Source organism: Lynx canadensis, chromosome D4 (genome assembly GCF_007474595.2).
Source record: "Lynx canadensis isolate LIC74 chromosome D4, mLynCan4.pri.v2, whole genome shotgun sequence".
Classification (NCBI taxonomy): Eukaryota; Metazoa; Chordata; class Mammalia; order Carnivora; family Felidae; genus Lynx; species Lynx canadensis.
In genome coordinates, this window is record NC_044315.2 from 84,440,805 (window position 1) to 84,465,508 (window position 24,704).

Here is a 24,704-nt window from a genome sequence, read left to right on the forward strand (position 1 = left end):
TACTAACCTTGCCAGAAATGTAAACTGTGCTGGCAAAAGCATCTGATAATGTCACTGTATCTAACCAAATTCCACTGGAGGAAAATGCATTCAATTGCAATTAATAAATGTGAAGGGTACAGCCAAAGTAATATAATCATAAAGCTCTCAATTTAGCAGCATTCTCCTACTGAAATCCATTCAACCTGTCATACAAGATATCATCTCAATAACTTGCAAGGAAGTCAGTTTCGACTAGAGAACTGAGAATCAATGGTTCTAAATTATATTCAAACCTTCACTCAAATCCTATTTTGATAAAAATTCCTTGAGATACTGGGAAATGCTATTAATTATTTTCATCATGAGAGCAAATTATTCTTTGTAGATGTCACAGAATGCTGAATTCTGAACCAAAACCTTAACATGCTTTGCACTGTATATTGTATCTTGCAGTACTCCTTTACGTGAATTTTACATTTGGACCATGAAAATAAACATGTAAACCTTTTCAATGTTCTACCACATTTCCTGCCATTACGTTTCCTGGGAGTTAGCAGGTCACTGCTACTGATTAGTAGGAGATTATATTTTCTGATGACCTAAATAAAAAAATCACCTCCTAGAATACCCTGTCATATTAGAACTACATTATATGTTCTAAATAATTTATCTAAGTAAAGGTCTTGGTTCATCACATTCCCTTTGAAAGGTTTCCAAAACACATAAGCTGGAACATGGCCAGTGATAAGCTTTTAAAAGATAATCACTAAATATTTATGTACCAAAGTTTAGCATTTTCAAACCACAAAGATCAAATGGTAGAGATCAACTTAAGAAAATAAAAAGAACATATCAAAAACAGGGGCACCTTTTCTAATCTCACACTCAGTGTAGCAACTCCTATTAACAGCAGCCCGAACAAATATTCAGCTATTTACCTCCAACATCCCTTTGCCTCCCACAATCCTTCCATGGCCAAGAAATGGCTCTGGCAGCAGTACTCTGTGGCTGGTCAGCTTTCTATATTAAAGGTTCTTTATTATGTCAACCTGAAACCTGCCACTAGGTAGTCTACCCACTGGGACTAATGTTGCTCTGTGAAGATACTCAAAGTAAGTCCACTTCCCTTTCTACATGAAGACTTTTTAGAAAGAGAACATCCAACCTGCCTCTCCTAGCCACCTTTTTCCTCTATTCATCTTCTACTTCCTTCTGATAACATCATTCCAGTGCCACTCTCCATTCACAGTCACGAAGATGGAGATGGTGTTTAGACTCGCTCTTACTGTAACACATGCATGTTCCTGTTAACACACAGAAACCTTCCCCATTAAAGCTATTCCAACATTATGCATTATTCTGTAAGATTGTTGACTGATTTAAAGCTCAGAAGACATGACTAAAAGGCAATGTTTACCTGTATTTGAGCGTCTTCTAATACCAAAGTCCCAACTTGAGGTAATATCGACTGACTGGGCATATACATAGCCCTGAGTCTCACCATTGCTTCCCTGAATTTCTGACCCACTGTCTCCAGGCATTGAAGGAGGATGAATCTTCTCTAGGTCAACATCATGATCAATGAGAACCATCTCACACATTCCTGTGTCATCACTGGTCACATGTGACTGTCGAATATGAGCTAGAATGATAGTTGGATTGTCCAAGAAGGCCATCCTTTCTGTGGGCCAATCTCCTTAAAAGGCTATTTTCTCCTCTTCATATTGTTTCACGTGCTCACCTCCCTAGAAACATGATGTACACAGCAATATTTAAGAATAAGGAAGAAAATGACTGAATCATTTTTCAAACAAATCAATGTGGTAAAATGCTACCTTGAAAATCAACATTTATCCCTGCACCTAGGAGCTTACAAGGATTAAGTCTAAGCTGAAAGGAAATCCTTATAAGCACTGGGAGCTACAGCTCTAGTCAATGAGATCTCCATGGTATCAGTGAGAATGGCTTCTTCTCTTGCAAAACAAATAATAGTGACTCCTTAGGCCACTCAAAACACATAATTACTGTTAAAACAATAAATTTGCCTTTCTTTCTCCCTTTATTCCCATGCAGTCTTCTCATTACTTTATAAGGTCAGGGAGAACAAGTTGTATTTTCCTCACATTATGAGCTCGGGTATGAAACTGTATTTCTTTAGTTTACATTTCCCCCTCTTTGTCATAGGGTTGTGAGGTAACTAAAAGAACACAGACAATACTTTGAGTTACTAGGAATTTTGCAAAAATGTACCACCAAAGTAGTTGTGTTCAATAAATACATTTTCCTTTCTTCTGATTTAAGGTAACATTATGCTTTTCAAATAAACTTTATCAGGGATGCCTGGGTGGCTCAGTTGGTTGAGTGTCCAACTTCAGTTCGGATCATGATCTCACAGTTCGGTTTGTGAGTTCGAGCCCTACATTGGGCCCGCTGCTGTGAGCGGGAAGCCTGCTTCGGATCCTCTGTCCCCCTGTCTGCCCCTCCTCCACTTGCGCTCATTCTCTATCAAAAAAAAAATTGAAAAAAATAAAAGGTTACAGAAATAAAATAAAAAAATAAACTTTATTAATCGAACTTCTTTGCTACCAAAAATTAATTTCTTTTTAATTTTTTTAGTCTTTTTTCTTTTTTGTAATGGTTTATTTTTGAAAAAGAGAAAGAGAGAGAGCATGAGTAAGGGAGGGGCAGAGAGAGAGGGGGACAGAACAGAGGATCCAAAGCAGGCTCTATGCTGACAGCACAGAGCCCGATGTGAGGCCTGAACTCAAGAACCATGAGATCATAACCTGAGCAGAAGTCAGACACTTAACTGACTGAGCCACCCAGGTGCCCCCCCTCAATTAATTTCTTATTTTAGAAACCTCACTCTAAGAACTGCTTCCTGAATCCTGTTGAAACTAAAATGATGTTTCTTCTGGGAACAAGATGGTACCTCCTCAATTAAATGCCAATACTCAGCAAAGAAAACATGGTAGTCTCCCCTTATCTGTGGTTTCATTTTCTGCAGTTTGTTACTTGTGGTCAAACTTGGCCCAAAAGCAGATGATCCTCCTTCTGACATACTGTCAGAGATCAATGATAGTAGCCTAACGCTATGTCACAATACCTATGTCATTCAGTGTGCTTCATACCATCACATAGGCTTTTTCTTTGTTTGTTTTTGAGAGAGAAAGGGGGCGGGGGGGGGGGGAGGGAATTCCAGACAGGCTCCATGCTGTCAGTACGGAGCCTGGCACAGGGCTCAATCCCACAAACCCTGAGATCATGACCTGCGCCGAAATAAGAGTCGGACGCTTAACCAACTAAGCCACCCAGGCGCCCCACATCACATAGGCATTTTATCATCTGACATCACAGGAAGGTTGAGTATAGTACAATAAGGTATTCTGAGAGACAGACCACATTCACGTAACTTTTATTACAGTTTATTGTTATAATTGATCTGTTTTATTATTGCTGCTAGTCTCTTACCATGCCTAATTTGAAAATTAAATTTTATCATAGGTATGTACGGGTAGGAGAAAAAATAGTATTTACAGGGTTTGGTACTATCCATGGTTTTCGGCATCCGCTGCGGGTCTTGGAATATATCCCTGAGCATAAGGGAAGAGTACTGTAGTACAGAACACTGGTTAGGATGAGGACACGCAGGCAGGACTGGGTTCAAATCTTAACCCTGTCACTTGCTAGCTATGTGATCCTGGTCAAAATAAACTTAACCTCTGAGCCTGTTTTCTTTTTTCATTTATAAAATGGGGATCCCAAGGATAAGAGGATATATAAGAGATAATGCAGGTAAAGTGCTCTAAAGAACACCTGACACATAATTAAATAGTAGCTATTAATAATAATAATGATTATGGTAAAAATAATCACTACTAACTTCAGCTTTCAATTCTTGTTAAAAATAATCCTAAAATATATCAACATCTCATCCTTCTTTAGTAAGTTCACAGCACGTAAAATAAATGTGTGCTTCCTTTTTGACAGAGGACTCCACAAGTCACCTGGGTCACCTTCCACCTCCTTTAAAATTATTATGAGATGCAAGGAACATGAAAGCTGGATTGAGTATGTTCCTAGAACAGTCCTAGAAGGTATTTATTTTTAGAAAGACCTCTAACACCAGATTTCTTGTCATTTCTTTCTCCTAGAAATGGAACAAAGGGGGAAATCTAGTTAATAAATCATTATAAAGACTGAGGTTTTATAAATTTTTGTCTAGTAACACATTATACTGATATCACTTGGTAGATCTTAAAGATACTGAGATTAAGAGAAAATTTAACTGAGGAGCACCTCTAATCAAAGAATTATACTAATCTTCATTTTTTCCTTCAAATATATTCATGGAGTAGTTCTATTACACTGAGGCTATTGGGAAATGCCAAAGTAAGGTATCGCTGAATCAAAAAGTTTACACCCTAAAACAGCCCTACTGTATTTCCTAATCCTTACAAGGAGATTTCTCCAAGTGTCACATTTCTGAGTTTCAGAAATGTTAATGTCAGCCTAACATTTTAAGTGTTTTAATCAGAAAACCATTACAGAATTAAAGGGGAACACTGAAATTTCACTTGTAAAAGTAATTACGATACCACAAAGAGATGTATACAACCACGGAATTACTTTCAACTTTTTTTTTTTTTTAATTTATTTTTGGGACAGAGAGAGACAGAGCATGAACGGGGGAGGGGCAGAGAGAGAGGGAGACACAGAATCGGAAACAGGCTCCAGGCTCCGAGCCATCAGCCCAGAGCCCGACACGGGGCTTGAACTCACGGACCGCGAGATCGTGACCTGGCTCAAGTCGGACGCTTAACCGACTGCGCCACCCAGGCGCCCCCGGAATTACTTATAAAGTATTTGACTATTTGTTTTGTAACAAAATCATAGCATCACAGATGGCCAAAGCTGCAAACATCCTTGTAGCCAGCACAGTGTCTCCCCTGTGGGGGTAAGGCAATGAGGCCCGAGCAGAATGGCAGGTGCTTTCAATTTCATATTGAACAATTTTCCCCTACAAAAACAAGGACTTTGGTGAGAAGCCACACATTTAACAGGCACTGACAAGTCAAAGGGCAAAGCAACAAAAGTGTACTGAAGTACCCTCAACAGAATCTTTTTTTTTTTTTTTTTTAAGAAAATGGATCTACTCCATCACCTCTTATGAGGAAAAGAGTTATGGGCAAATACTTCTGAAGGCACACACCAATTCCCTAACTTTATCCTTCTGGTACAGAGGCCCCAAAATATTCCAACAGGAGCAGATATCTTCTCTATTAGTATACTACGACTTCATACAAGTTTACTTCATACTTAGTATACTGTGACTTCGTACAAGTATGATTCGCTCAACAAATATTTATTCAATACCAGTTCTGACAGGGAATTCCCACAAGTCTGCCCTGGAAAACGTGCCTTCCACATCCCATGACATGTACTTGAGGATTCAGACTGTAAGTTCCACAAGGACAGGAGCCACACCACCACATCCCTTCTGGCAATAAAGGATCTTCCACACGGCAGAAATTCAGTAACGGTTGATGTCTGACTTCCAAGGACTGTATAATTTTGTAGTAGGGATAAGTCATACGTGAGCATGTGTAGTGTGATTATACAGAAAGGAATGCCTTTTTTTCTATGAATACAGACACAAGAGCTTCTCTTCAATGTGCCCTTCAAAACTGTCACCTTGGGACACTAAGCAACCTATCCCAACGCTACTCTTCAGAATCAAAAGAACATGTTTTAAATCACTTAAGAGCAGCAAATTATCACTTGAAGGTAGATTTGATTTCTAAGACAAAGATATTCCCAACACAGATGAAAACAAGTTATTTTCTCTGATCAGTTGTGCAAAGATCAAAGATTTTTAAAACCTAATGTTGGTAGGGTTCAGAGAACTGAGCTCATGCACAGAAGGGAATGTAAACTGACAGTTTTTAGATGGTAATGTGGCAATGTCTCTCAAAGTATAATGAGTATCCTTTGGGCAACCCTACTTGTAGGATTTGCTCTTAGGAGATAACTATGCAAAAATATTTATCTCAGGATTGTCTGTTATACTGAAAATCTGAAAGTAACTTACACATCCATCAGTGGTGATGTGCCAAGGCAAATACATACAATAGAATACTACATAGTCATTAAAAATACATGGTAGAAAATGGATAAACAAAATGCAGTATATACATACAATGGGATATTCCTCAGCCTTAAAAAGGAAGAAAATTCTGACATATTCTATAACACGGGTGAACCCTGAGGAGATCATGCTAAATGAAAAAAGTCACAAAAAGACAAATATCGTATGATTGCACTCATATGAAGTACCTAGAGTAGTCAAATTCATAGAGACAGAAAGTAGAATGGTGGATGCCAGGGGCTGGAGGGAGAGGAAAATGGGGAATATTTAAAAGGTATATAGAAGTTTAGGAAGATAAAAAGTTTGAGAGATTGATGGTGGTGATGGTTGCACAACAATGTGAATATACTTAATGCCACTGAACTGTACTCTTAAAAATGGTTAAAACAGTAAATTTTATGTTATATACTATATATATTACCACAATTTTTTCAGTTTACATTTTTAAAAAATGTCCAGGAAATGTCACATTAAACAAAAGTAAGTTTTCTTCTTGCTGTTTAATTACAGCCTTCTCAAAGCTTTTTTTTTTTTTAAGTTTATTTAAGTAATCTCTACACCCAATAGGGCACTCGAACTCACAGCCCTGAAATCATGAGCCGCATGCTCTACTGACTGAGCCAGCCAGGTGCCCCAGACTTCTCAAAGCTTTTAAACTACTAATGTATATTGTGAACCTCTAAAAGTGGGGAATCTAGAAACGCAATATATCCCAAATCTCAAACTTATCTGATCCCTAAACATGTCTTCATCTAGGAACACTAACGCATATCAATGTGTAAGAGATTCACAAAACATGGTTCAGAAATGCTACTCTAAATGTTCACAAACGCTGTTTCTTTGGGCCTTGAATGCCGTCCCTGGATATTACCAATTCTTGATTGAGATACCTGGTCCTTTTTATATATCTTTGGGCCATTAGATAAACAATTTCAGGCTCCAGGAGATCTGCTCCCCTAAGATGTCCTACTTTTCTAAGATTCTCCCACTTTTTACTCCAGGTTCCTCAAAGCACAAGAGATTTGTTTTACTAAAAATGAAAGCAATAGAGACATCCACACAGAGTGGGAGGACATGAGATGCCCCATAATGACAGCCATGTTTAACGTACTGGGTAGGTCTCTCTTTATACTTACTTCATTTGTTCAACAAATACTTATTAAGTTCCTACTATGTGCTAAATATTGTTCTAGGTACACTTTGGATGCTATTACCACTTTACATAACCATTTGTGTTCATTAGTGACCATGCAACCTGCCTGTGTTAACTTTGAACATGCCCTAAACAGGGAAGTAAAATTTTAGTAAGTTTTAATGGATATCAAGTCTTAATACAAGTCTATTTTTAAAAACAATTTTGGGGGCACCTGGGTGGCTCAGTCGGCTGAGCAACTGACTTTGTCTCAGGTCATGATCTCCGGATTTGTGAGTTCAAGCCCCACATCCAGCTCGCTGCTGTCAGCCTGTCAGCACAGTCTGCTTCGGATCCTCTGTTTCCTTCTCTCTGCCCCTCCCCCACTTGTGCTCTCCCAAAGATAAATATTTTTAAAAATTAAAATAAAATAACTTTTTTTTAATGTTTTTTTATTTTTGAGAGAGGGAGAGACAGAGTACGAGAAGGGGAGGGCAGAGAGAGAGGGAGACATAGAATCTGAAATAGGCTCCAGGCTCTGAGCTGTCTGCACAGAGCCCAACGTGGGGCTCAAACCCACAGAGCATGAGATCATGACCTGAGTCAAAGTCAGACGCTTAACGACTGAGGCACACAGGCACCCCCGATCAAGTATATTTTTTTTAATTTTTAAAAAATGTTTATTTATTTTTGAGAGAGAGAGGCAGAGCATGAGTTGGGGAGGGGCAGAAAGAGAAGGAGACACAGAATTCAAAACAGGCTCCAGGCTCTGAGCTGTCAACCCAGAGCCCAAATACAAGTCTATTTTTAATAATAACTTTATACACACTCTCCAAATTTTCTTTGCAATGGCTTATAGAAAAACATAAGATACAACACAGTAAAAAAGTAGATGAGAAAGTGGCAGAGGATAAGCAACTCTGGATGACTGTTGTAAGATCTTGTACATTTGCCACAGGAAGACTGCAGAATCCCAGAAGCAAAAAGCAATCATAGTAACTAAACTTAAAGCTACCTTTTTAGGTGGATTAATTCATATAATTCTAAAAATAATTCTATGAGATAGTATTTCTGTCTCCATTTTATAGATGAAAAAACTGAGGCACATCAAAAACCTGCCCAAAGCCAAGATAGTTAATAATTCTGAGAATCTTAAGCATTATACAGCCTCTCAAAACAAAAATGAACAAAGCATTACAACAGTCATAATAAACAAGATTTTAAAAAATCCTGTTGTTGAGTTATTTGGGATCTGGGGCCTTACAAAAATTTCTCCCAGGGGTCTTTGTGGAAGATGTAATACAGTAAATGCATTATGCAGAATAGACATTTAGCCTCCCCTCCACTCGTGCAACTATGATTTATACAACAGTAGTGCATATAATGGTTGTTCAAAAATAAAAAAAAAATCACAAAATTTTACACAAGAAAGGAACTTCAAAGATCATTTACTTGTTGACCTGAAACCACAGAGGAAAGGTTTACTTTAAATTCCCAGTTAGATGTAAGTATCTTCTTAAAATCCCTAGAGATTTATGCAACTTCAGCTATAAAGCAAAGTCCATACCTGAAATATTCTACTTCTTTAAATAACCCCAGCACAAGCAAATGAGCCCCCTCTATACTTCTTTACTCCCTAAGGACCTGACATAGGTCTTGAACGTGACTTAAATCGCTCAAGTCCAGCCAACGATTTAAAGGATTCCCTTTCCTGGACTTTCAAAACACTCTGTACACCCACTTCCCTCTGCCAAACAGACTTCAAGCCCCCTCACCTGCAATCTGTGAAAACTTGTCTGAATAAGCAACAGCCTGAGGCTTCTCCAAGGTCTGCAAACTCCCAATCAAAAATTACTGCTGCCCCATCAATGTGTCATATAAATGTTGGCATGTTAATTGTGTATTTATAAGATTGTTAATGGTTAGTTAATTTACCTCCCACACTATTATTGTACTTGAAATGATTTAACGTCTGCTGAGGGAGTTAACAACATGTAACAGCAGATGTGAGATTTTTTTTTTTTTTTTACCTTTCCTCACTGTACCCCAACTTCATGCTATTAGCATTAACTTCAAGTTAAACCTGATTCCTATACAGGACTCCTTAAGAGTGTTATAGAAGCACTCACGTTTATTTTGCACAAGAAACGATCACAAATGAAAACAAGCCTTTTTATCATTATAAAGTCTTTCATTTATAAAAACCAACAGATCCTGTGTTTTACTAAGATTTCAACATCCTCTGATCCAGTTAAACTTCAGAGTTCATGCCTCCTGAAATTTGAAAATTATTGAAATGACCATTAAAATAAAATGCACTTTATTGCTTTAAAATCTCTTTTTCTAACTCTCTAATTTAACTCTAAATTAAACCTTCATTTATTTTTTAGACCAGCAAAAATTAAGCTTTTTGTTCCTTTAGAGAATTAAAATCTCCACGTGAATATGCCTAATTTCATTAAACAGTAAATGGTGAGACTCTATATCTGGAGAGTTTAATTTTTTCTTTCATAAAAGTACTTGCTAGACTCAAAACAACCAAAAAGAAATGCTTGTATCTTCTTTTAAATAATATGGGATTCATTCACGAAACATCATTGAGAGCTAGGCACTGGGAATACTACAAAAAATTGTACGAACACTGGCCTGCACCTTCCAGAGCCTTACAAACTTTGGCAGATGAGCTACCTCGTGTACATACATTAAAGTAATATAAGGTAACACATACTAACCACCAAATAAAACACTAAGACAATATGTTTTTCAAGAGACAAGAAAGTTACAGAAGGCTTCAGGAAGGAAGAAAGTTGCATCTAGGGATGACCAGGCTTTCATTAGGCAGAAACAGAAGAAGAGTAATTGATGATGTTTACTGAGAGCTCTTATTATCAGCTGTACTTTCATGTATATTTCATCCTTACAACCACCCCAAGAGGTAAGTATTAATATCATCCCCACTTTATAGATCAAAAACATTAAGGCCTATGGGAACTAAAGAACTTGTACAAGATGGGTTTTTAAAAGGCCAGTCAATGCAATTCCTCCCATCAAGAGGAGGAGTCTATTTCCCCACCCCTGAATCTAGGCTCAGGCTGTGATTTGCTTTGACCAACAGAATGTAATGGAAGGAATGTCTGAACCTCAGCCTCAAGAGACCTTGCAAACTTCTGCTATCACCTTCTTTGGAACACATGTGAATCAATGAAAGAAGCTTGGGAAAAATTAATTAATTTCAAAAAAGGAAAAAGCGGCTTGGGATAAAAGACCATGTGGACAAGCTCAGCTGTCCGTGATTCCAGTTATCCTGCTGAGGTCTGATATGTGACTGAGGCCACCTGGGACCAGCCAGACCCCCACCAACCTACCAGGAGACCAGGTTTTCTCGCCTGTAAAATGTCTCCTTTGGAACAAGAGACCCTGGCCCTTGATTTTTCTTGGGCCACTAACCTCTACCTGAAATGTCTCTGAATCTTACCATCTGCCACATCCAGTTAAAGGATGGTAGTGCACAGTAAACTTGTCCACGGACACACCTGAAGGGGAGAGGACAGTGGCCATAAATCAAGGTATTAGAGAACCTTGGGGGAGCCACCTAAAGCAACAGGCTATAAGAAACTTACTTTTAGAATTTATTCATATTCTGCATTCTATCCTATAATATACTGCACCTGTATTGTTTTAACAGGAAAAAGTTTTACCTTTGAATACATCACTAAAACTGATAGTCCAGGAATATATGCCATGCTTACTTCGTGGCTTCCAATATTCCCTGGCACATACTGGAATTCTCATAAACCCAGTTTGGACAGCAAGGCCTAGTGGAGAAACAGACTCTGCTATAAGAAATGTCTGATTTTGTAAAGATAAAATGGCATTTTATCAATGGGCCACTCAAGGAAGGGCTGAATTTTGCTCAACAGAGGTTTCCTATGACAAGTATGAAGAACAACTGTAGGGGCACCTGGCTGGCTCAGTCAGAAGAACATGCAGCTCTTAATCTCAGTGGGGGCACCTGGGTGGCTCAGTTGGTTAGGCGTCAGACTTCACCTCAGGTCATGGTTTCGTGGTTCATGAGTTTGAGCCCTGCGTCCGGCTCTGTGCTGACAGCTCGGAGCCTGGAGTCTGCTTCAGATTCTGTGTCTCCTGTCTACGGTCATACCACCCTAAACGCGCCCAATCGCATCTCATCCCAGAAGCTAAACAGGGTCGGGCCTGGTTAGTACTTGGATGGGACATTCCGTGTCTCCCTCTCTCTCTGCCTCTCCCTCACTCACGCTCTATCTCTTCCTCTCTCAAAAATAAACATAAAAAAAAAAAAGGAATCTCAGGTTTGTATGTTCAAGCCCCAAAGAGATTACTTAAAATGAGACCTTAAAAAAAAAGAACTGTAATTATTAATAACACCAAACTATATACAAAGTTGCAAGCACAAGTTAGACTAAAATCCGGATTTTTATGCAGCCATTATAAAGCAATCAGTATTTTTGAAGTGTTTTGAAATAATGCTTAATAGCTAGTAATAGATGTGAAACTTCAGAAAATCTAACCACCCCACCACCCCCAAAACTCCAAACATGCCAACAGCCAGAAATGGCTGTGACAATAAATCTGCCAGTTTGGTGCAATGCAGCCCTAAATTATTTTTCCGTTGGGGGTTGTCTCTCTGACATAACTAGATTTGATTGACACTTGTGGCAATAAACAAATAATTTCAGATTTTACTTTAATATTTCAGGTAAAAGTGTTTATAGTTTTACCTAGAGTGAAGAAATGAATAATGCCAGAGAAACAAGACTGCTTCCCAGTGTGAAATTTCTGAAATATTTCAGTATCGGAGCTGAAACCATAAATAGCACTCAACTGCCCACCAAATACTTATTCACTGATTACATTCATCTGACAGGTATCTATAAAGCACTTACTATGTGCCAGGCACCAGAGATATAATGCTAAGAAAAAGATTTGGCCCCTGCCTTCCAAGAAGCTGAAAGTGTGTATGGTAGTCAGAATTCAAAGATGACTCCAGAAATTCTTGTCTCTTGATATCCATGCAATTGTGTCACGCCCACTCCTGGAGTGTGGATAAAACCTACCCAACAGAGTATAGCAAAAGTGTTGGGGCTGGTGTGGCGGCAGGGGCCGGGGGTGGGGGGGGGTGTGGAGGGTAAGTTACACCCTGATTACTGTTATATAAGACTCCATCATAGGCAACTGAAGAGAGCTATCTTCCTGCTGACCTCAAAGAAGCAAACAGCCAAGTTATGGAACAACATATGGCAAGGATCTGAGAATAACCTGCAGGCACTGAGAGTGGCCCAGCCAACGGGTAGCAAGAAATGAGGACTTTAGTCATACAGCCACAAGGAAATGAATTCTACCTGAAAGAGCCTGGAAAGCAATCTTTCCCTCATCAAACCTCCAGATGTCATCCCTTTGAGACCCTCAGCAGAAAACCCAAATGAAGCTGTAACTCCTGACCCGTTGAGAGACAATAAATTTGTACTGTTTTAAGCCACTAAGTTTGTGTTAATTTGTTAAGCAGCAATAGAAATGAAAATAGCGCAGGAAAACAGCCTAGACACCTCTGCCTTGATATACAACCCAGTTTTACTCACCTGTCCCTTCTCCCCAGCAGACAACACCCAGAACTTTCTGAACATGGTTCAGCCTTTGGTAATGATAATCCCCTTGAGATGTGCCCCTCTCCACTACAAACCTTATTCTTCAAAGTGGAACTCAAGAATCCCATCCTGTGAACTCATCTCCAATTTGCAGGGTGCAAAATGTTTTAAAAGCACTTTATGTCTACCTTCAATATAGTCAGTTATATGAATATCATGTATAAGGAACTGATTTCAAACTTTTTGATCCAATTCTAGAATCTGAAATGTGGTTACTATATAGAGGTATAAATCTCTCCCCCTGCCCAATCATTTGTAAAGTTGCTAAAGGTAGGAATACCTAGACCCCAACAGTAATGCAGTGGTTCTAATGTGATGGTTCTCCATTGGAAGGTGATTTTGTTCCCCAGGGGACATTGGCAATGTCTGGAGACATTTCTGGTTGTCACACTAGGGGTGGGTGCCGTTAGCATGTAGTGGATAAATGCCACAGATGCTGCTAAACATCCTGCAATGCACAGACAGTACCCACAACAAAGAATTATACCTCCCCAAAAGGTCAGTGTCAATGATGCCAAGGTTGAGAAACTCCGCTGTGATATGCTGTGTGAAGCCACTAAATGTGTGGTAATTTCCAACCCCCTCGGAACAGTTTCATTTATACTGAGACTAAACTATACAACTTTCCCACTAAAATCTCTGCTCAAATCTTCGAAGGTACTAAACAAGCTCAACGCCCAGCATCTGTTTACTGAAATGTTAACATGCCCTAAGGAAAATCAAAGCCTAAATTGCTACAGTAAAGACAAGTTGCATTCCATCATCAAACTTGATCTGAAGCTTATCCACCCTTCTTCATCTGGCTACCTCCTACTAATTCCTCAAAATCCAGGTCAATGGTCAATTCTTCCAGGAAACCTCCCCAGTGAGTCCCACACAGCAGGTTAGCTGCTCCCTTCTGTGTGGCCCCACTGCGCTGCACTTTGTCACTAGTTCCACCAAATAATTTACCCAGCACGGTGCCTGCTGGTAGTAAGTACTATGCGTTTGTTGAATTTATTCATACAACAAATACTTATGGAAGCCTACTACGTGCCAGGCACTATTCTAGAATGCAAAGAGTACAGCAGAAAACAAAGCAGAAAGTCCCACCCTCACTGAGTACACATTCTAGTGGGGGAGACAAGCAAAACAAAAGAGTAAATTATATGCTAAATTAGAAGAGCTATGGTAGGGACATCTGGGTGGCTCAGTCGGTTGAGTGTCCGACTTCCGCTCAGGTCATGATCTCACGGTTTGTGAGTTCGAGCCCCACATCGGGCTCTGTGCTGACAGCTCGGAGCCTGGAGCCTGCTTCAGATTCTGTGTCTCCCTCTCTCTCTCTCTGCCCCTCCCTCACTTACACTCTGTCTCTGTCTCAAAAATAAACATTAAAAAGCAAAAAAAAAAAAAGAAAAGAAGAAGTGCTATGGTAAGACAGCACAGGCAAGAGAGAAGGGCATGCCAGGTGGTGGAGCCACAGCTGCAATTATAAATAGTCAAGGAACGCCTCACTGAGAATCTGACATTTGAGTTAATATTTGAAGGACGTGAGAGAACAAGCCAGGTAAACGTCTGAAGGGAAGTTTAGGGGAGTGTGCCTCGCACAGTTCAAGAAGTAGCAAGGAGTCCAGCAAGGAAGCAAGTAGTAGAGGACGAGGTCTGGAAGAGAGGAGCAAACATGTAGAGTGCAGGCCATTCTAAAGATTCTTCCTTTACACCAAGTAAAGTAGAAAATCACAAGGGGATTGCGAGCAGAGCAGCTGATATGATCTAACTCACATTTTAAAAGGATCTCCCTGGGGGCACCTGGGTGGCTCGGTTGGTTAAACGTCCAACTCTCAGTTTCTTCTGCTCAGGTCATGGTCTTGCAGTTTGTGAGTTCGAGTCCCACATCGGGCTCTGTGCTGACAATGCGGAGCCTGCTTGGGATTCTCTCTGCCCCTCCCTCTCCCTCTCTCTCTCTCTCAAAATAAATAGACAAACTTAAAAAAAAAAGGATCTCTCTCTGGACATAGCAGCCAGAGACAGCCTTAAAAAAAAAAAAAAAAAAAGACTGAATGAATGAATCACTAATCACACTATTTTTTTTAATATATAATTATCTATTTATATGTTGGTTTTCTCTTCTAAACTCTCAGCTCCTTAAGGACACTGTCTTATTCATCACTGTGCTGCCAGATTCTAGTAGAATGTGGCTGGCATCCAGTAAGAACTCCAAGCAGAATGAATAGATGAACAAATCCATCTTTCTTGTTCCCAAAGGGGTGCACCATGATTTTTCCCAAAAAAAAGACCCCTTATCCATGGTGCTGGTTCAAGTAGATAAGTTTCCCACTACAGCCTAAGATTTATTTTCCTTTCATTGTCTCCTTGATGTCTGAAGTTTGCCTAAACAAATAGAAGAATTCAAGAGAGTTATGCTTCCACTTGCCTGGCCCCCTGGTTAACCACATCATCATTTAAGGGAAGCAACACAGTTTACTGCCAGCACCACTCAGGAAACCTGAATTCCAATTCCCTAATAACCAGGGACCTAATTACATGGCTTCGGACAAGTCACTTCTTTAAGCCTCTTTAAAACTGTTTTACATTATCAGTCCATTGTTACATCTGTTATGTGGGGAGTTTGCACTATGAAAAGGGCCTTTCAGCTCTCAAATTCTATTCCTGTCACGTCTGAGGAGGAGAAGGATATGGCTGGAGTTTACCCCAGAGTCCAACTAAAAAGTTTTGTGTTTTTGCTTCAGAGGAAAAAAGAATTCTATTGCAATTTTCACTTATAACATTGTGCCATGGTTCAGACTCTAGGAAAAGTACAAGGAATTCCTTTTTTGACAAAGATTTTAATAGTATCAACATTTTGGCAGCAAACCCACTACAAAGGTAAACCATGCTGACTGAGTTGAATGGGCATTATCACCACATGTTTTTTTAATGCTATTATGTATAGAATCCAGTTCCTAGAACGCTAAGTGTTACAGTAAACACATCTAGAACTCCAGGTCATTGTCTGTAGCCTGCCTAGGGAATAACAATGGGATGACTTCAAGTAAGGCATCTCTGACTCTGTTCCGTGAACAGTGAACTATCCATAATGTATGTCCTATCCACTTCATAGGGATACTTACAAAACAGAATACTTAAAAAAGAAGTAAATCCAAGATGCAATATGATTGACTTTTCCTGTTCTAGTTGCATCATTCTGGAAGTAAAGTTAGCTCTCAACTATCAAATTCATTCAACTCCTAATGAATGAAGGACAGCAATGAGATAATCTAAACTAGCAGATAATCCCCCAACTATTTTTATGTGACTTTGAAAGGTGCTTTGTACCTTCATTTGAATGGAGCTTTCATAACCTCAGTACGTGATAACCGCTATTATTGTTACTAACAAAACTGCACTGCCAGCTATTTTTCCAACCTTCTAGTCTGCCTTTTTTTTTTCTTTTTAAACCATCACTGCATGGATCAAAATGAGGATAGGGCATCAGGATTGGCTTCATTCTGCCTATAATGTTTTAGATAGGTTAAAAGTGTTTCACAAAATATAACTTAAGTAGAATCATTCTCTGGGTTCCAGAAGGTTTATTTAGCAAGTATTCACATCACTTACTAAACTGTGAGGTGGATTATGTTATTATTTATATTTTACACACCAGTAACTAAGGCACAGACTTGGCCAAGGTCACAAAACTAGTAAAAGGGGGAGCCAGGATAAATTACGCAACCTGGCTCCAGAATTCCTGCTCCAAACAATCATTACGTGCTGCCTTGAATTTCCAATGTAAGTCCATTTCATCACACTCTTCTTAACCCTCTTCTCTCACTAATCGAGATATGGTATAAGCAGACTTACCTGTTCATTCAACAAGCATGAATACTTAGCACATGCTGGCAGTTAGGAGTATAAAGTAGTTAAGCCTTATTGCCTATCCCCAAGAGGTAAGCAAGGGAGTCAAGCAAAGGAGATAAGTACATAAATGGTCACAATAAAGAGTGAGAGCAGTGCCAGGGGATTCTATAACAAAGTATTATGGAAACACAAAAGAAAAATATCTAAATGAAACCAGATATTCAGACAAGGCTTCACAGAGATGACTAAGATCAAGATAATGGAAGTAATCACCTCCAACTTAGTCACCTTAAGAATAGCGGAGGGGGGAAAAAGCTGGTAATTAAAATAACCTATAATGCTGTCTCCTTAATCAAAACTGTTTAAAATAAAATTTGCTCCAGATCTGTCCTATGGACTACAGATTAACATCAGGCCATGCACGGGTTATTACAGAAGCAGGAAAAGGATAACTAACTTTTGAGGTGGAAGAAGTGGAGGGAATCAGGTAGGTTGACAAAGGGTGGGTAGGAGAGACCAAGAGCAAGCAATCAAGCATCATACTGCCTGGGTTCAAATCTGAACTCAGCCACTCACTCACTGGGGGACATAGGGAAAGTAACAAGTTCAGTGCCTGTTTCTGCATCTGTAAACAGGAATATTTTGGTGCCTATCTCATAGGACTGTTGTGAGGATTTGATGAATTCATATATGTTATGTGCATATAACAGTGTCTGGCCCACAGTAAGCATTATACAAACATCTACTATTATTGTTACTGCAATTATTCCCTGTTCTAAGATGAATCTTCAAAGACGAGAAGTTGGATGGTTGGAAGAAGGGTCAAAGAGACAAACTCATCTCTTCCAAGTAGGAGAGACAGCATGAGAAAAGGCACGAAAACAAGAAACAGCAGAACATGTATTTAGTAATTAACACTACATGGAATTCAAAGTTGCTGAGTTTCAGAGAGTTTGTTCTGGCATAGAAGATTAATCTGACCAACAAGACACAAGATTAATTATGAAGCTGTGTCTATGGCTCAGGGAGAGATGATGAAATCTGAAGTAAGGCAGTGAAAGGTCTAAACATTTTTTAACTAGATAAAAAATATTTAGAAGATGAAATTGGTAGAACTTGGTGACTGAACGAATGTGGAGGGTTAAGGAGAAGGGGAAACTCTATGGCCTGCATACAGTGCCAACAAAATGAAACTGTAAACTCAAAAGGAGGAACAGCTTAACAGGTAGGGGGGAAATAAGGAATTATGTTTCAAACACAATGAACTTGAGATGTCTATGGATTACCCAAATAGATATTCATCATGATGTAAACCTGACAGCCCAAATGAGGTCTGAGTGAATTTGGGAGACTACAACATGTGACAAAGAATATGCAAATGAAACCTAGGAGAAAGACCTGAGCAAATTCGGAAGACATCAACATATAAATGACAGATGAAGCCATGGATGTGAATGAGCTTACTCAAGGAAAATATGTAAGGAAGAAGAGCAATAACTTAGGAATAAAGTCCAAGGAATAGCTCTAGCTGTAGTTAAAGGATGGGCCAAGAAAAAGAAACCCTAGACGCTGTGAAAACCAAGTCAATCTTTGCCTAGATTCTAAAGTTAGGATCCATGCTGTGGAAATTCACAAATTCCTAGGCAGTTACTTTTTTCAATGGCTTTTCCCTTTCTGCCCCCCATTCCCTAGTAACAAGTTCCAAACACTGGATTGGGAAGTCCTTGAAAGGAAAAGACTAAAAGCCTTATTTGGCTTCCTGTCACTAATATTCTATTATAAGGCCTGGTACACAGGTTCACATATGAACCGGAATGAACATGAAAAATGGAAAATTTCCCATTTATCAAGACAAAGGGCTCATGGAACTCCTAAGCCTAGGGTTGCTTCCAGCCCAGACCTCAGCAACAAAGCATAAAGAGAGCAGAAACAAAAAGGGGGGCAGACCTTATAAACTGCTCGTGGGAATGTAAAATGGTGCAGCTACTTTTGAAAATGGTTGGCAATTCTGCAAAATGTTACCTACCATATGACCCAGCAATCCATTCCAAGGTATACACCCCAAAGAACAGAAAACATACGTTCACACAAAAACCTGCACAGCCATGTTCATAGCAGTATTATTCACAATAGCCAAAGAGTGGGGGGAAAAACACATCTCCACCAACTGATGAATTAATAAGCAAAATGTGGTATTTCCATAGAATGGAATATTATTCAGCAATAAAAAGGAGTGAAGTACTGGTACATGCAACAACACAGATGAACCTTGAAAACATTATGCTAGTAAAAGAACCGAACACAAAAGGCCACATACTGCATGACTCCATTTTTATGAAAGGTTCATTGAAAGTAGATTGATGGTTGCCAGAGGCTGTGGGAGGGAGGAACGAGGAGTGACTACTTGTGGTCACTTGTGGAAACTTGGGGTTTCCTTCTGGGTGATAAAAACGTTCCGGAATTTTATAGCGATGATGGTTATACAACTCTGTGCATATGCTAGAAACTCTTAAATTGTACACTTTAAAGGGGTGGATTTTATGGCATAAGAATTATATCCCAATTTCAAAAATGGGGGTGGGGGTTGAAACACAGAATAGAATCCATGCTGCTGCTTCCTAGGTTTCTTCTATTTCAAGTGATTCCAACACAATGATGCCAACAAACCATTTAACTGAACAGCAGTGGCCACTATAACCATGAAATTTCTAAAAACAATTTGCATTACAAGTTGATTATATCAAAAGATACTAAATTCCTCATGCAAAAATGGGAGTTTCCCAGTCTTTTCCCCAGAAAAAGGAGGAGAACTTTCATATATGCTAGTGAACTCATGTGGAGGTAGCTACTCTGCATTTCTAGCTGAGGGAGATTAAATCCTGGTGCCAGAAATGCCAACAGAATCTTGGACTTTGCTGAAACAAATACTCGGGCACTGGAGCGGCTTCTCCTACCAAAGCACCAGACACTAATCCACACTAGAGCTGGGCGGAAGAAGCCACAGAGTTAACACAATGCCTCGGTCAGCAACCCACTGAGCTACTGGTCTGTGGGGAGTACTTCTCCTCACTTTGAAAAAAACAAAAAGGAGATAAAACAAGAAAGGCAACATGGCACAGCAGAGAACAAAGGCTTTGGAGAGCTCAGGTGTGCTCCAATTCCACCACCCAGTAACCCAGTAACAGAAAACTGGGAAAAATCGCAGTGTCTCTGGACCTTATTAAGACATTATCGCATACCCCACAAAGCTGTTGTCACAGTGCAGGAACCAAAAGTGACACTCAAATATGAGTGTTCTTCCCAATTCACCTGAAAGAAAACTAGCTGGTAGTACTGTACATGTTTTGGCCAATTGGAAAAGAAATCTCATGACCTCTTCCCTTTGATATACTAAAACTCATTCTCACACTTAAAATTATAAAACAAATCCAATGTCCAAATTAGAATCCTTGACTCCTTGGGGCACCTGGGAGGCTCAGTTGGTTAAGCTTCCGACTTTGGCTCAGGTGGTGATCTCGCAGTTCATGGGTTTGAGCCCCGGGTTGGGCTCTGTGCTGACAGCTCAGAGCCTGGAGCCTGCTTCGGACTCTGTGTCTCCATCTCTCTCTGCCCCTGCCCCACTCACTCTCACTCTCTCTTCTCTCTCAAAAATAAATATTTAAAAAAATTTTAAAAACTAATAAAAACTAAAAACCAAAATTCTTGACTCCTTTCTGAGAAACCTACAGCCATTTAATTAAGCCTCTGCATCCTCTTCTCTTTAGATTTCATTCACTTGTATCTTTATAACCTATCCAAGCCACCATCTCTCACCTAACTTGTTTCCTAACTTGTCTTAAGATTCTTCAGTGACTTCCCAAACTCTTTAGTAAACTGAACCTTGCCCACATCTGCAGTTCCATCTTCTACTTCTGCTTTTAGTTTTTTTTATTCTAGCCATACTCAACCTTCAGGTTTTTTCAAGCTTTTAAACATATACTCCTTCTGTCTAGAACGGTTTTCTCTGTCCTTCCACCTCGCTCAGACACCACTGGCTCCTTCATCCTTCAGATCCCAATTCAGACTTCACCTGCCCCAGGAAGGCTTGACCTTATCAAGTCCCGGGTAGGTACTCCTCCATATTCACCTTCACCCTCATTACTAAACACTTCTCCAAGTAGCCTGTACTAGACTGTAAGTCCCATGAGAGCAGAGTCAGTGTCTGCAGTTTGCATCGCTCAATTCCCAGACATATGCCTGGGGCCTCCTATGTATTCAGCAAAGAGATTGAATACATGAATGATTACAATTAAGCAAAAACTTAACTTGATAGGATATTTTTTTCATATACAAATATTTTAAGATATTTTTATAATTTTAAAGAACATTACAGATCAAACAAAGGCAATTCTTCATAACAACTGTGTGGGAAAAGGACTTAAGTGCACATACACTTTCTACAACTCCAACAGCTATCATCCTGATTACATCAAAAGAAGCTAGGGGCGCCTGGGTGGCGCAGTCGGTTAAGCGTCCGACTTCAGCCAGGTCATGATCTTGCGGTCCGTGAGTTCGAGCCCCGCGTCGGGCTCTGGCCTGATGGCTCAGAGCCTGGAGCCTGTTTCCGATTCTGTGTCTCCCTCTCTCTCTGCCCCTCGCCCGTTCATGCTCTGTCTCTCTCTGTCCCAAAAATAAATAAACGTTGGAAAAAAAAAAAAAAAAAAAGAAGCTAAAGGGGTGCCTGGATGGCTCAGTTGGTTAAGCATCTGACTTCAGCTCAGGTCATGATCTCACGGTTCATGAGTTCGAGCCCCATGTTGGGCTCTGTGTTGACAACTCAGAATCTGAAGCCCGCTTCAGATTCTCTCGCGCTCTCTCTCTCTCTCTCTCTCTCTCTGCTCTTACCCTGCTTGCACTGTCTCTCTCTCTCTCTCTCTCAAAAACAAATAAACATTAAAAAAAAAAAAAAAAAAAGAAGAAGCTAAACTACTACCACAGTGGCTAACACCGTGCTCCTTAACTGGAAAGAGCAGAAAAGGTACATATAATGCAAATTACAAACATTATAGTCAAGTCATGCACTGGAGTAAAAAGAAGAAAATCATTTTTTTGCGGATCCCTACCCCACTCCCCCAAAAAAGGTTAGACACACTTGATAGAAATGCCGCTTACTCCAAATAGTTCACCAAGTGAAGGTTGCTATGAAATACTTCAAATTCCATAAGCACTCAGGACTGCAAAGGCCGTGAGAAGAGAATGTTCCAAGCACAGACTAATGGACAGAAGGTACAAATGAAATAAACCCTGATGCATGACTATCTAAAGAAGCCTAAACTGAAGACTGAATATATTTGTTCCAAAGTTTATTTACCAAGCTTCAATTTCTGAAACATGTTCAAAATACTTAACATATTTTATAAGACTCCAGTGTAAATGACAGACATTTGTTATTCAAGATAAATAAATAATTTCCTTCACCTAGTTTAGGATATATTAAATATCTATCACATTTCAGACTTAGTTTTTGTATTTCGGATTTTTTTTTTCATACTAACAGTTTTATATCTTATCATGTATTTGTTGCCTATGCTAATGAGAATACAGGTTCTACCAACTCAGAATATTTATTATCATTTTGGGGATGTAACCACCCTTTCATATTGGTTCACATTTTAACTCAGCAACTTTAATCCAGTGATCATAGCTTCATTAGCTTATAAACAAACTGTTTCTCAGGTAAACCGAATTGCCCCACATCAGGAACTTAAGCAAATAAATAAGTACAAAAACGGCAGAGATTATAAATTAGGGCAGACAAATCTGTATCTAGCCCCACGCCGGTAAAGAGCATTCTATCAATATAGTGAAATGCTAATCTCCTAATTAACAACCTAATTAGGTAATTATGGCTTTGCAGAGGGATGCCGAAATGAAATATGACAACATGGTCACCTCTTTATATGGCACCTGTGGGCCTTTTCAGCTGTCATTGCATAGAGTGCAATATCAATTTGAACAGATGACAAAGTGCTGTCATTTTTCATTCTGATAATATACAGAATGCTTTGGACAGAAGCAGTTTACAAAAAGAAACATCTTGCCTGGTATTTTCCTAATTTAAATATGCTCAAATACATCGTTAAATTTTCTGCATGTTTTTTATATTGCATATAGGAGAATTACATGTACAACAGCAATGACAACAAAAACCCTAACTGGCCATCTTGCTGATCTGTACGTGCAGAAACCATTGCTATTTCTATTATGGAATATATGGCAATCAGAAAAGCACCAATTCGTCACGACATTCTAATATTCATACTTTTTTAATACTGTTATCAGGAGAATTAAAACCCAAACTTTGACCTTTAATTTTTTCTTAAAAAAAGTGAGAAAGTCACACATACAATTTCCCATACCAATAAAGCACTTCCCAGTACAGAAGCATTTAGTTCACATGAAAGCTCTACATACCAATGTCCAGCTCCCAGATATAGGAGTGTTCTCTCTCTGAAAGACAGCTGTCACAGGGCTACCATTGTCCCACTGGTCACTGAAGAGGTGATAGTAGCACTAGGACACTGGTACCACCAACACAAATGCAACTCTTCTTCCATGATAATAATATCTTACGCAGGATTTGCGGGGAGGAGAGAAAGGCTAGCCTGGGAATCTCCACATCATTTATGTCAAGATACGTAAAACCATATTCTAAACATAAAACAACTGAGGTCAAAACTTGAAAATACAATGCATTTAGAAGTTCAGATCACCTGCATTAGTGGAAATTTTTGATGGAATGACTTTCCCTGGTTCTACTCAAATTTCTTAGTATCAGGCTGAAACTAAAATGATTTTTCTATAGGGGCGCCTGGGTGGCGCAGTCGGTTAAGCGTCCGACTTCAGCCAGGTCACGATCTCGCGGTCCGTGAGTTCGAGCCCCGCGTCGGGCTCTGGGCTGATGGCTCAGAGCCTGGAGCCTGTTTCCGATTCTGTGTCTCCCTCTCTCTCTGCCCCTCCCCCGTTCATGCTCTGTCTCTCTCTGTCCCAAAAATAAATAAACGTTGAAAAAAAAAAAAAAAACATGTTAAAATGATTTTTCTATTAAAAAAATCAGAATACTTTGGAAAACAGAAAAAAGCATAAAGACCTATAATCTGACCACCTATTTCTTCTTTTCCCTCGCATATATGTTTGACATAATTGAGATCATAATTTGTATAATTTTGGGGCACCTGGGTGACTCAGTCGGTTGAGCGTCCGACTTCAGCTCAGGTCATGATCTCACAGTTGAGAGTTCAAGCCCAGCGTTGGGCTCTGTACTGACAGCTCAGAGCCTGGAGCCTGCTTCCAATTCTGTGTCTCCCTCTCTCTCTGCCTCTCCCCTGCTCATGCTCTGTCTCTATCTCAAAAATAAAGATAAACATTTAAAAAATAAATAATTTGTATAATTTTATAGCCTTTTCCCACCGTATGTTACATGATGAGCATATTACTATGTCAACTAAAATTCTTCTAAAACATCTAAGATGACTGCACAATATTTCCACTGATTGGCTTTTCCATAATTTCTCTTTGTTGGCTACTAAAGTGGTTTCTAATTTTTGCTATTTTAAGTACTGCTACAGTGAACATCTTTCAACATAAATATTTTTCTACATTTCTGATTATTTAATAAAAATTTCTAAAAACAGAATTACAAGTTCAAAAGGCTTGCGTGACTTATTTTTTTACACTTGGATAAATAATGCCAAAGTTCTCTCCAGAAAGTTTTCACCAATTTATATTCCCACTAGCAATATATGAGTAAGCAATCACCACCAATCTCTGCTTTCAATAAGTATTACTATTAGAGGTGTTGTTGTTTTTTTTTAAGTTTATTTATTTTGAGAGAGAGAGAGAGAGAGAGAGCGAGCTGAGTGGGGAGAGGCAGAGAGACAGGAAA

At 39.3% G+C, this 24,704-nt stretch overlaps 1 protein-coding gene across 8 annotated transcripts in view; it reads right to left on the bottom strand.

Moving 5' to 3' along the window:
• The window catches only part of MAPKAP1 (MAPK associated protein 1), a 245,090-nt gene that overhangs the window by 212,806 nt on the left and 7,580 nt on the right, over nucleotides 1-24,704 (bottom strand). For 6 of the 8 annotated variants that reach the window (XR_003964401.1, XM_030294471.1, XM_030294467.1 and 3 more), the window contains one exon: nucleotides 1,400-1,727. The exons of the other annotated variants lie outside the window; for them this stretch is intronic. Coding sequence is in view for 5 of the 6 variants with exons in the window: in XM_030294471.1 (XP_030150331.1) it covers nucleotides 1,400-1,658 (259 nt within the window). In the remaining variant the exon portion in view is untranslated. The remainder of the gene's footprint in view (nucleotides 1-1,399; nucleotides 1,728-24,704) is intronic. 8 annotated transcript variants of the gene reach the window in all.